This window comes from Lutra lutra, chromosome 10 (assembly GCF_902655055.1).
Source record: "Lutra lutra chromosome 10, mLutLut1.2, whole genome shotgun sequence".
NCBI classification, from domain to species: Eukaryota; Metazoa; Chordata; class Mammalia; order Carnivora; family Mustelidae; genus Lutra; species Lutra lutra.
In genome coordinates, this window is record NC_062287.1 from 71,614,973 (window position 1) to 71,627,945 (window position 12,973).

Below are 12,973 nucleotides of genomic sequence, written 5' to 3' on the forward strand. Positions count from 1 at the left end.
TCCACTGTTACCATCCTGGACTACTACAATAGCATCTTCCCTGGGCTCTTCTTCCTGAATTATTAATCAGATTACATCATTTACCTGCTTAAAACTTTCCAGTGGCTTCTCCTATTGCTTTTTCAAATAAAATCCAAATTGTTTTACCTTGGAGTAGGAGACCTACATGATATAATGCCTGCTAGCTTTCCAACCTCATTCAGCGGTGAGGGCACTTAGAATCACCTTCCAGGGGTGGGTCTACCTAGCCCAGCACCAAGAATAGAAGCTTCTCTCCCCTGTGTCTCTGGGAGGTAGCTTTCTGTTTTTAAGAAGACATGAAATTTGAACTGGAATTGACACCCGGTCAGTCCTAGGGTGGGAATGGGAAGGTATCTTAGCTACGTCACCAAAAGCCTTCCTTTTCTTAGTCTGTCCCACAACAATGTCTACCAATTCACTGGGGGATTTCCACCGTAATTTCTATACTAACCATCTAAACTCACAACTGCCCACCTAGATCAGATTCAAGAGGCTACACAACCTGCATACACACAGCACACCAACACACCTGGAAAGAGGCCAAGGCTATTCCCTTAGCACTTGTGCCTCCATAGCCCACAGGGGGAGAGTCTGGGCTCCACCAACAGGGACAATGTAGTATGGGTTTTAGAACACGTTTATCAGGCAGGTAAGTCTGTGGCAGACTTGGTCTGAGCTCTGGCACATCCACCATAGCCTCTCTAGTCCCCAGGGAGCTTTCTGAAAGCACCAGGGCTTCGCTATCTCTTCTCCAGTCAGTGGCCGGTTTTAGAAGCCCGGGGATGATGAAACAATTTACTGTCTTCGTAAGGAGGACAAAACACAGCGGCTTCTGGAGAAAATGGGGAAGCCGGTGACCCTGAATTCTTCACGTTCAGAAAAGTTCCCTTTTTAATCTAAAACTGTAATAAATTACAAACAGTGCTTTGCAAATAGCAAAAACTGCATGCCCCTACATAATTAAAAAACGACTTCTTGAAGGAATAGGTATGATAAAGCCTACTGTCAACAGTGCCTAAGCACTTCTCTGTGTGCCTGGAATTGAAAATGGATCCGTATTTACTCTATTCTCTGCAAATATTTCCCGGATGCAGAGAAGCAGTGGAGTAAGAGGAGATCAGCTACTATCAACATACTGACTGTCTCAAGGCACACTCGCTGGGGAACCAAGAAGCCACCTGATGTAATCTCAGACAGGCTTGGGAGGTTCACAGACCTGGGTTTGCACTCTGGCTTTGCCTCTTACTGCGTGGCCTGGGCAGGTTCCTTCATTTCTCCAAGCCCCCGTTTCTTTGTCTATAACTTGGGGATATCACCCTCTCCTTGCAGGGTTGTTACAGGAATTTACGGAGCTAGCGGATGTAGAGAGTTTAAGGCCAGCACTTCTGAAGCACGTGCTGGGAAATAATCGCTCCTATTGTTATGTTATTATGCTCAAAAGTAGCAGCCATCCTGAGTCCATTACTGACCTCCTGCCGTCCCCCTTCTGGGCTTTTGCCCAGTGCTCCACCTGGGCCAGGCTGCTCTTCCTCTGGCTGTGCTTTTCAGTGTTGTTCCTGGGAGGAAAGGCCCGTTGATACCCGCCGGTCCCATTCTGCTCTCCTGGGCCATACATGCCGGGCAGCACCCCATTCTTCTCTGCCCGCTGGGGCTGTGCTTGCTGGCCTCTCAGACCACCAGGTAAGTCCACGAACAAGGCATCCTCCTCAGCCGGTGAGTACGGGGACCTGGCCTTGCTCCTGTCCCGCTTGCCCTCCAGTGGGTCCCTCTGGGAACGGTACCGTTCTTCCTCTTGCTCCCGCCTCTCAAAGCCAAAGGAATCCTCATGACTTCGATGAGGACAATCCCTCGCATGTCCAGGTCCCACGCGGCCACACTCTCGACAGGACTCTGTGTGGTTGGCTTGGGGGACCGCCTGCCGCTCTACCTTCTCCATGTCCCTGCAATGACAAAGGCACATTTAGCCCATTCCAGACAGCTCCACAGGCAGCCAAAACTCCCTGAAGAACACACTCTATATGTGAATTTCATCCAGGCTTTTGCATGGGCTGTTCCATCCACCTGGAATGCCTTTCACACCTGGTCCCTCATTCTTCCTGCCTAACTTCTACTCCTTCTTGCCTAACTGCTATTCCTTCTATTCTACCTGCCCTACATGTTAGTTACCTCCCCCAGGAAGCCATTCCAGTCACATACTCCCAGTCTAGATTGGGACCTTAGCTGATTCCACTGTCACATTACTCACACTGGACCATAATTGAGTTTATTCATCTAATGCCCAAGTAGACCATGAGTTCCCTAAGGCCAGAGCCCCAGCTGGCCAATTATGATACGCCCAGAACTTTTGTGCAATGACTGGTAAAGCATAAGTACTTTATAAATACTCTTTAACAAGTAAATGATATATGTGACAATCTCATGCTTTCCTTTTTGCTCCTTGTTCAGCTCTCTGAGGCAGTCCAGCTTGGATAAAAGGCTCCTGAGCCCAGGGTCTCTTCCACCCTCTGCCACCCTGGCATCTAGCACAGCCCAGAGGACAATTAGAGCACAATTAACACTCTCCTGAGCAGAGAACAGGCTCAGCAACCTCTTTATATGACTTCTTACCTAGAGCTCAAACAAGAACCCATGAGAACACAACAATCTTCTGAAGTATCACTAGTCGGATTTTAGAAATAAGGAAATGAGGCACAGAGAAGATAAATGATTTTCCCAAAACTATAGTGTTGTAGAGCCCATGTAGTTCCCACTGCCTCTCCATGTATGCCCATGGCCTACATACACACAGACCTAGAAACTGCAAAGGAGAATGGGCTGGGGGTCTTCAGTCAGGATGTGAACGGAGGATGGAGGAAGAACTTCTGAGGGCATCAAGTAGGGCTCCTTTTTCGTGGCCTGTCTCCTACTGTAAAACCTTTCTACCCTACCCGCCTTCCTTGGGGCAGGATCCTCGTTATGTCTACATCCCCATTACTTGATAACAGGGACAGAGCAGCAGCTCCATAGGCTTGGCAGAATTTAGACTGGGGAAGAAGGAGAATGCACTCCAGCCTAGCCCAGAAAATTACCAAGGATCCTTGGCTGGGGCAGCCAGTTTCCTTGATAAAAAGGTCCTGGCCTTGATCTCCATCACTCCTCAGATGGCCGAGCTCTCCATTTCAACATGAAAGCATACAGTGGAAATGCTGCTGCACTGACATCTTTGTGGCCACACACCAGACATTCTTACAACAACCTAGGAACCTCAGCTACCAGTAATCAGCACAGACTCAGGGCTGAATCAATCTAGTCTGGGAGATAGTTAAAATATCAATGTAAAGTAACAATATAACACCTAAGGAAAGCAATCATACATCTCACTGTCCACGTACTCTCCTGACCATCCATGAAAATACAAAGCTCTGTTTAAAAAAAAAAAATTGATTTCAACATTTCAATTTTCATTTGGGGATCACCTCCCCCACTCGCAGTCCATATGGTTTGGGTGCTGCTGACTCTACTAGTCCCTGTCCAGCTGAGGCTCCCAGTCTCAGTGACTAGTTCGGGGGTTAACACATCACCTATTCCAAGCCAGGCAGAATTAGTTCTGGGGCTTTGGTTGGAGCAGGTCTCAAGCTGCTATAACTATATGGGAATCAGCTATTTGAGAACGAAACCAACAGCAAGGAAAGCAGATGGAAAGAAACAGAATCCTAAAAACTTGGCCTGAGCTCTGAGATTTAGCCATACCTAAACCAGATATATCCTTGGACTTTTTGGTTGTGAACCAATAAATTCTCTTTCTCACTTAAGTTAGTCTGAGTTTGGTCTCGGTTACTCTTAGCAGACGGAGTCCTGTTATATCATTTGATAATGACATATTCAGATTGTGATCCCTGAGGGCCCTTCCATTCTATAAGCTCTAGCAGTGGGAACATCTGGGAAATATTCAGGGGCTATACTTTAAGAAAAAGCAATTCTTACTGTATGTTCATTAAGGGACAACTCTTTTCCAGTGTACATTATAGGTTTTAACTTTGTTGTCCTTTCTTCCTTTAATCCTCCATAACTGCATCAGTGTAACCCCAACCAGTAGCCTTCAGGTTGCCTAAGTTGGCCTTTATCTTCTTTACTGTTTCTCACACTCGGTGATCTGTGCTAACACTGTTGCCTCAAGGACTAGAGTTCTGGCTGCCCTCAGGGTCACACACCAGCCAAGTCACTGAAGCTTGATAACCTGGTTACTCTAATTGCAAGACCTAAGTAACTATCCCTCCTTGTTATTTCCACACCAACGATAAACAGCACTTGGCCACAAAAACCAGGCTGTGAAACAAACATGCCACCTGCATAAATGACATTAGAACTTAAAGGAAAAAGGGGTTTCCTCAACTCCAGAAATCAAGGAGTGTGGGTATGATGCCTCAGCCCAACCAACCGTAATGGGGATTTTCCTTTCTTTACCAATCAACCTCCATGGATTTACTGAGCAACTATCTATCCCCACTGGGACAGGTACTTGGAGGTATAAGAGGGTAGCAGAGAAAACAGTCCCTGCCATCAAAGCCAGACAACCCTAGAGCCTGATTTAATCATGGTAGCCACATTTACTACTGTTCTCATTAAGTGATCCCAAATTGGGGAGGTTTCCAGTCTTTTCTCACCGTGGAGCTAATTTATAATTATAAATCTTAGTCTTCACTCTTTGTGGACATATGACGTATACATGCTCACATGTGCTAGTACATCCTGGTGATAAAGTTGATAGAGAATGACCAATCCTTTTGTCAGATTAACACGACCATTTACTGCAAAATGAGCCTTAAAGCATGGTAGTCTGCTTGCCACCTGGCAGCCTTCTAGGCCCTCAAACCTGGGATTATGAACAGCTCTTGGTCTCTTGACTGCTGGGACTTACATAAGATGCCTTTGTGCTCACAATAACCCAGGCTATGGCTGTAGGTAAGAAAGATGAAGGCAATGTCCTCTACTCCCCCATCTTAACTGACTTAAACAGTTAACTTACTAAGATATTTGATTTAAGGAAAAATGTTTTCTGGTTTTCCCCCCATCTCCCTGCATTCCCTACAATTTTAACAGCCAACTTCTCAAATCAGGAGATCTGTCACAAAATAGATTTGCAACGCTCCATTTAGCACAATGGTGGGAAAGAATGAAGCACCCCTCAGCTCTCAATGACTATCATTCAAAGAAGTTGGCTATGCAGGGCACACATGTTTAGCTAAGGTGACACAGGCCTTTCCAATGCAGGTCACTACTATTATTGTGAGCACTGGACTCAGTGACTCTTCAAAGTCACAAGGAATTCTTGGCATTCAATGACCACTATTGGCCAAATGTGTTGAACCCAGTGGGCACAGAGTTTAGAATCGATGACACCCGGTTTCAAGGGTTGGTTCCACCCAATATAAGCTGGGTGACCTTGAGTAAGTCTCGGACTTCTCTGGTTTCATGTTTCTTATCTGCAAAATGGGGATAATAACCCCTGTTTCATTGGACTGTAGTGAGAACTAAAGGAGACAGTGACAGAAAGAGCACAGCACAGTGCCTGACACACAGCGCGCCCTCAAACACACATGCGCTGACTACCCAATACCTATTCTCTTCCTCTTCCTTGACCCCATACTTTCTAAGTGGCAATGTGTCCAGCAAAAAGTCACATTTCCCAACCTCCTCTGGAGCTGAGGGTGACCACGTGACTTAGATCTGGCCAAGAAGATGTTAAGATGTACACAGAAATTGCTGGGTGGGTCTTCCAGGAAAGTCTAAAAGAAGTCACGCTTAGCTGGCTTAGCTAACCCTCCCCTTCTTCTGCCTGGAATTTAGACTACATTGGATTCCAAGGTGACAAAAGTAAGGATAAAAGCCACCTGCTAAAACCTGGGTAGAAAGTGAGAAAGAGCCTGGATCCCTGCTGGCATCACGGAGACACTATACCAACCTGGATTCGTGTTATGTGAGGAAAGAGAAACCCAGTTTGATGATGCTGTCCTAAGTTGGGTTGTTCTATTATGAGCAATCAAACACAATCCCTAACCTGTTACAAGGGGCTAAACATTATTAGCAGAGATTGGGTCCCTCCATTTTTAGCACATTACGGCAATCTCTGTGTCTGCTTAGAACATATTCTTTTTTTTTTTTTTTAAGATTTTATTTATTTATTTGATAGGCAAAGATCACAAGTAGCCAGAGAGGCAGGCAGAGAGAGAGCTGGAAGCAGACTCCCCGCTAATCAGAGAGCCCAATGCGGGGCTCGATCCCAGGACCCTGAGATCATGACCTGAGCCAAAGGCAGAGGCTTTAACCCACTGAGCCACCCAGACGCCCCGAACATATTCTTTTAAAAAAAAAGATTTTCTTTATTTATTTGACAGAGAGAGACACAATGAGAGAGGGAACACAAGCAGGGGGAGTGGGAGAGGGAGAAGCAGGCTTCCCGCTGAGCAGGGAACCCGATGCGGGGCTCCATCCCAAGACCTTGGGATCATGACCTGAGCCTAAGGCAGGCACTTAACCAACTGAGCCACCTAGTGCCCCTGCTTAGAACATATTCTTGTCTCCTCCTGCAAGTGAGAAAGCACTCACCTCAGACTGGGGATACTTCTCTCTTCTTCATTTTCTTCACAAGAACTTAGAAGTTAACAGATCATACCAAGCACTGATTATTATTTTATTCTGCATCTAAACCCTTTATCTCACCAGGAAATAAGAACTACTATTTCCTTCTATCTTAATGCTAAACACATGCACACACCGTACACATTAACTCTTATTCAAAGACTTGGGTGGGAAGATGAATGACAGCTTGTAGGGCCTTGGTTGGACTTTGGTCCAGTGGCAGATACAACCCTACCATCAAAATCCCACTAGAGGATTCCTTCCTACTCTCCATACCTAAATGACCAAACTAGGAATTCAAGAATAAGGGCCAGGCCACTGATATTCTTAGAGAGTTTAGTCTGAACCAGATTAGGTAGCAGAAGTCCTGCCCTGCTCAGCCTGTGTTGACAGAAGCTGAGTCCTGAGCATTGACCCTAGTCTCAGGAAGACAGTGGGCTCAAGAGTCAGAACTAACCCTAGGCACAGTCTGTAGACTTGTACAAAAAGCTGAAGAGAAAGGGGCCCAAAGTATCTTGGGAGCCTATGGCAGGTTTGGTCACTTAAATTAGTCCCTAGCATTTAAGGAAGGAAATGGCTGGAGAGAAATAGAGACAGGAGGCTGTTTCTCCTCTCCCCCAGAGTTAAACAGGGCAGTCCCCCTGGGAGTGGAGCAGATATCTGGCTTCCTTTCATAGTCTATTCTAAATTAACAATAGAGGGCTTTGCCGCTCTGATGACACGCTCCCCAGTTCTCCAGGCTGTCCTCCCCACAAGAAGAGCAGGGTAATAGATTAAATGGAACACCAGACTGCCAAGCTGAGGTGCCTCTTGCCTCAGAGAAGTAGCTACTGGCAAAGTCCCTTGTGAAATTTTAAGGATGGACACATCAGATAAAGGAGGTCTGGTCACTCCAGGTCTCCTTGCTCTGGCCAACTTCACTCACTTCCCATCTCCCTACAGCAGTCACAGTTGCAGGTCATTCATTTTTTTGTGGCCAATGCCTAGTTGTTATTACCATATGTTTCGTCCTAATATGTGCCAGGAACTTGACATAGACCATCTCTAATCCCTACAACAATCCTGCAAGGTCAGTACTGTCAATCCCAGAGTGGCTGAGGGCGTTCAGTAAGCACCAGATTACCTATAACAAATGGTCTCTACTAAAGAATGGGGACAGTGGCAGCAGCAGTCATCACGGAGCACTCACGAAATGCAAAACCCTGAGCTAATAAACGAGTTAAATATATTACCTCCTCTTATCATTGTACAATCCTCCAAGGCTAGAGATATTATTCATCTTTCATTATAGGTAATAAAAGTGAAGCTCTAAGAGGTTAACTACCTTGCCTTGAGTCACATAACCAGTGACATAAGCAGGACTCAAACCCCATCTGATCTGACTCCAAAGCCCTGCACCTGGTTGAAAACATCCCCTTAAATTACTTCTGCTCAGGGCCCAAGGGGCTTGTCCAACCTCAGGTGTTCCTGCTACACTTTATTCAAAATGACCTGGTTTGGAATGCCAAATATTTAGTTCTCTGAAGACAGTGCAGATAGCCAGCACTGTATGGGCCATTTCTGAGGAGGACGAGTCCCCACATGTCAATCCCACAACAGTGGTCAGATCACTCTGAAACACCCCAAGTCCTTATTTGAACACCTAACAGGTAGAGGTTTTACAGCTGTTTTGTTAATCCATCCATCCACCCACCTGCCCAGCCAGCCAAATATCCACGCATCCATCCATTAACTGATCACTTACTATGTGCCATTACTCCATTTTCAAGGAGTTTATAGATGACTAGGGTTGACAATGAGAAAGCAGGCCAACAGAACTTGAACATGAAAGTCCTGTGCAAAAGGAATGACAAGCTGGGGCATCTAACACTCTGAAGGGTCAGGGAAGGAGGAAATAACACCTAGGCTAAGGCCCGAAGGATGCGCTGACGTTCTCCTAAAAAGGCTGAGGGCTGGGGGAGCAGAGGAGCAAGTCCCAGATGGATCCTGGGGCCTTATGAGATGAACCATGGACCTCCATCTCTCACCCAGACCCCATCATAACCTATTCTCCCCCTTGCTCTCTGAGATGCCGCCACCCTCCCTAGCTTTCTGTTTCTTGAATAAACCAAGCTCATTCTTGCCTCAGGGTGTTTGAAAGTACTATTGCTTCTGCTTAAAGCCCTCTGCCTCAGCCTCATTTATCAGCTGGGCCTCTCCTCCGTATCTTCCCTGACCATCCAAACAGTGGCTACTCCCTGCCCCTTGTGCCCCTCATCCCATCACCATATTTTACTGCCTTCATGCATGGGTCATGACAGAAAATCATCTTGTTGTTTACATGTTTACGATCTGTCTCCACCATCCCCACCCAAGAATGCATGGGACTTCACCTCTTTGTTTGAACACAGCTGTATTTCTCAGCATCTTCAACAGTGTCTGATGCACAATATGCTCTCAATAAAATCCTTGTAGAATAAAAGACTAAACAGATGAACACATGCACAAATGCACCTAATTCAAGTTCAGTACGGTTGGGGCACAGAGAATGGGGAATAGCAAGACACGAGCCAAAGGTGTCACTGGGACCAGACCCATGCAATGCTCAAAATCCCTGAAGAAACTGATTTTTACTCCAAAAGTGATTAGACTCTAAGTTCCTCCAGTCCAGGAGGACTACAAGACAGGACTACAGTTACACAGAGACCAGAGAGGTTTGGAAAACAGAAAAGAGTAAGTTGTCTTCTGATAGGCCCTCCTGTCTGAGCTGCTTGTCAGTTTTGTGAGCTACAAAGGCAAGTTGACCTCCTTGCTTACTGCCTTAACTTGCTGGAGAGGACAAAACATCCTCAGACACAAGACGAAAAACAGTCCAATGCAGGGGACTTGGGAGGAGAGATTTCAAGAGAGTCCAAAGTCCGGCGAGTGGAAGAACATGGAAATGGGGGACGAAATTATGAACAGAAAGAGTTAGCAAGCAGGCTTTGGCAGCACTGCAGAGTAGCCCTTCTGGTGTGTGGGACGGGATCTTAAGAATTCGTGAATGAGGGGCACCTGGGTGGCTCAGTCGTTAAGCATCTGCATTTGGCTCAGGTCATAATCCCGGGGTCCTGGGTTTGAGCCTCACATCAGGCTCCCTGCTCAGAGGGAAGCCTGCTTCTCCCGCTCCCACTCCCTCTGCTTGTGTTCCCTCTCTCACTGTCTCTCTGTCAAATAAATAAAATAAAATCTTAAAAAAAAAGAAGAATACAGAAATGAATTTCTATCAAGAGACTCCAAAGCCTGTGTAGGAAGCAAAGGGATAAAGTCAGGAGTTGCAGCAAGGGTGCTCAGCTCTGTTCCTGGGTCAGGAGAACAATGTGGGAAGAGGCTGGAGCAGGAGGGAGGGGAGGGGCAGGTGGAGGGATGGTGCTAGAGCTTGGGCAGAAGAGAACCACAACTCACACTGCTGTGGGATGACTACAACCTGATAAGGGAGAGAGTGCAATTTGTTCCTAGAAGACGCCTCATCAATGTGATCCAGAGGATGAACAATGAGACTGGGAGGGTGTAAAGAAAAAAGAGCCCATGACATTGTTAAACCAAACCCTATGGAGGGTAGCATACCTGCCATAAGGTATCTTAGGTATCTTATGAAGTAAGCACTTTAAACATTCTTTTTTTTTTTTTTTTTTAAAGAATCTATGCATGCGTGAGAGAGAGAAAGCATGAGCAGAGGCAGAGGGAGAAGCAGACTCCCCGCTGAGCAGGGAGCCTGATGTGGGGCTCCAACCCAGGACCCGAGCCAAAGGCAGATGCTTAGCAGACTGAGCCACCCAGGTCCCCTACATTCATTTATTTGACTTAACACTTAACACTTGTAATAGCCCTGTGGACTAAGGAAAACTGAGCTTTAATAAGCATACCTAATCTGTACAAGTGACTCAGCTAGAAAGTAGTAGAGCTGGGATTTGAACCCACTTCTATATGACCTCAGACACTAAACTCTGGGAAGAAAACTAAAGATAAAAGAAACCAATACAGGAGAAAGTGAGGAGTGAATCAGCCGGCCTGGATGTTCATTGTCTGTGCCTCCTTTATCCCATCCCAGTGAGTCATTTCCCCTTCCTCTGCCCACAGTCCCGGCACTGACTTGGGCATTCACCCCTACCTCACCCTCAGTCCCTGGGGTCTGGCTCTCAGAAGTGAAGCATGTATCCTGTGCTGGTGCCAGTCGGCATGAGCATTCCCTGGCCACAGGACATGGTGTAGAGTTTAAATGTGATCTAAGCCTGTCTAATCAGAATGGCTCTGAACAAGACTCTGGCTCTTTCCTGCTGGACTTTTACCCCCGGATGACAGGACTCCAGGGCTCCTGCAGCTACCCTGCCATCAGATCTAGGATCTTTCATGGACCTCCATGTGCAGTTGAAGAATGAATCCAAACCAGAGTGGCCAGAGCCTAGAGCCTGAGATAATGACTTCTAATATGGTCTGAGCCTTGAGCCTACCTGTTTCTAAAGCTAGACCTATCCTGAACTTTTCACTGAAGGTAACCAACGAATTGCTCCCTTTTTAAGATGAATTTAGGGGCACCTGAGTGGCTTAGTCAGTTAAGCGTCCACCTTTGGCTCAGGTCATGATCCTAGATTCCCAGGATCAAGCCTGGCATCAGGTTCCCCGCTCAGAGGGGAGTCTGCTTCTCCCTCTCCCTTTGCCCCTCCCCCTGCTCATGCTCTCTTATTCACTAAGTGAATGAAATCTTGAAAAAAAAAAAAAATTTGTCTGCATTTTCTGCTACCTTAATCAGGAGTCCTACTATATATACCACATACATAAAGCATCTGTCCGTATGAATAAGATCAGAAGCATCTGGTGAGAATCAAGTTGGGCAGAGACTGATACATGACCACTGGGGTCCCCCACTTAACACAGATGGAGGTTTTCCAGAGCAGATCACCAAACTGGAGGAGAAGGAAGATTTAGTACTGTCTGATGAATAATTCTAACTAACCAAATGTCTGAACATCTTATTCTGGGAACATAGAACATTTAATAAGTCTGGATTTGCTTAGCTAACTATTTCGTCTCTCAGAAAGCTAAAGGAAAATGTTATTCTGCCTTTATTCAGACTCAGAAGGTAAAACAAGTTGGGTTTTTGGTTTGTTTGTTTGTTTGTTTTTAAGGAAGGAATCTTGGGCAAGCATGATTATGGGATTTTAAGAATTTAGTAAGCACATAATAAGAACAAAAATTAAAAGTTCAGAGAAAATCTAGGGACAATAGCCTGAGACCCTAAAAGGAAAGGAAGGTAGCCCAACAGATAAGGGATGGAGCCTGTCTGAAACAGAATCTGGGGATAGTTAAGTACAACATCTTCAGTTAGGAAAAATTAAAAAAAAAAAAATAGCCAAATCTCAGCTAGCAAATTAATCCTGAATAGTTTGAGGCAGGCATCATTTTTCAATCACAATACTCCTTCCTGTTAAGCCTGATTTCATTCTCATGGCTACCTTTGGCCCAGTGCCCTAGTCAGCCATGAAGAATTGAGCAGAAATGGGACCCCAAGAAAGAACCCATTTGCCATTGCTGGTCTAAAGGAGCCAGTAAAATCACGGAGGCAGCTCTCGGAGCTCAAGTTAGAAAAGGGCATGCACAAGAAGAGGAAGGTGGGGCACGAAATCAAGCACAGATGCACATGCACAGTGGACGGGCCCACAGGAATGATGGCGAGAAAGGCAGAATCTAGAAGGAGCTGAACTTCGCTTATTTAAAGCAAAGCAAAACAAAAACAAACTTTCTATTTTTCTAAGAATTAAAATGAAGGTCGGGAGGGCTTTAAAAGAATATGAGATGTGGGTATCTCTGCTTGTGGAAGATGATGCATATAAATAAAGCTGAATGCTTTAACAACTTCTGGATTTAGTTCCGTATCTTCATCAAGAAGGATGATCTTCTCTGTAAAAAGGAAAACAACCTCAGTTATGAGAGACTGAAAGTCCAAGACCAGAAGGAAGATGGGAAAGGCCCCAGGCGTCAGCATCCCAGGGCCTAAGGGAACTCAGAAAAAGGCTCAAGAAACCTCTCAGGTGATTTCTGAAGAATCAAAGAGAATGGGAAAATGGCCAAAATATTAGAGACTGGCAAACAGCATCCTGATTTTCAAAAGAAGGGAAAATCAGATTCCATTCACCGTAAGACCGGACAGCCTACCACCAACCTAGAGGCTAAGCAGCATCCCTAACTGGGCAGATTTCACAGCACACAGGAAAGAAAGCACCAGAAAAAGGCAAATGGCTCAGTGGAAAAATGGGCAGAGGACAGGTACAGGCAGTGCACTGAATGGGAAACAGAAGCCCCCAATAAACAGAAAAGA

General features: G+C 45.8%; 1 protein-coding gene across 13 annotated transcripts in view; it reads right to left on the reverse strand.

Annotated features, from left to right (window-relative positions):
• The window catches only part of PLEKHA7 (pleckstrin homology domain containing A7), a 216,371-nt gene that overhangs the window by 48,538 nt on the left and 154,860 nt on the right, over nucleotides 1–12,973 (reverse strand). For all 13 annotated transcript variants that reach the window (XM_047747419.1, XM_047747418.1, XM_047747420.1 and 10 more), the window contains one exon: nucleotides 1,491–1,961. In XM_047747419.1, coding sequence (XP_047603375.1) covers nucleotides 1,491–1,961 — 471 coding nt within the window. The remainder of the gene's footprint in view (nucleotides 1–1,490; nucleotides 1,962–12,973) is intronic.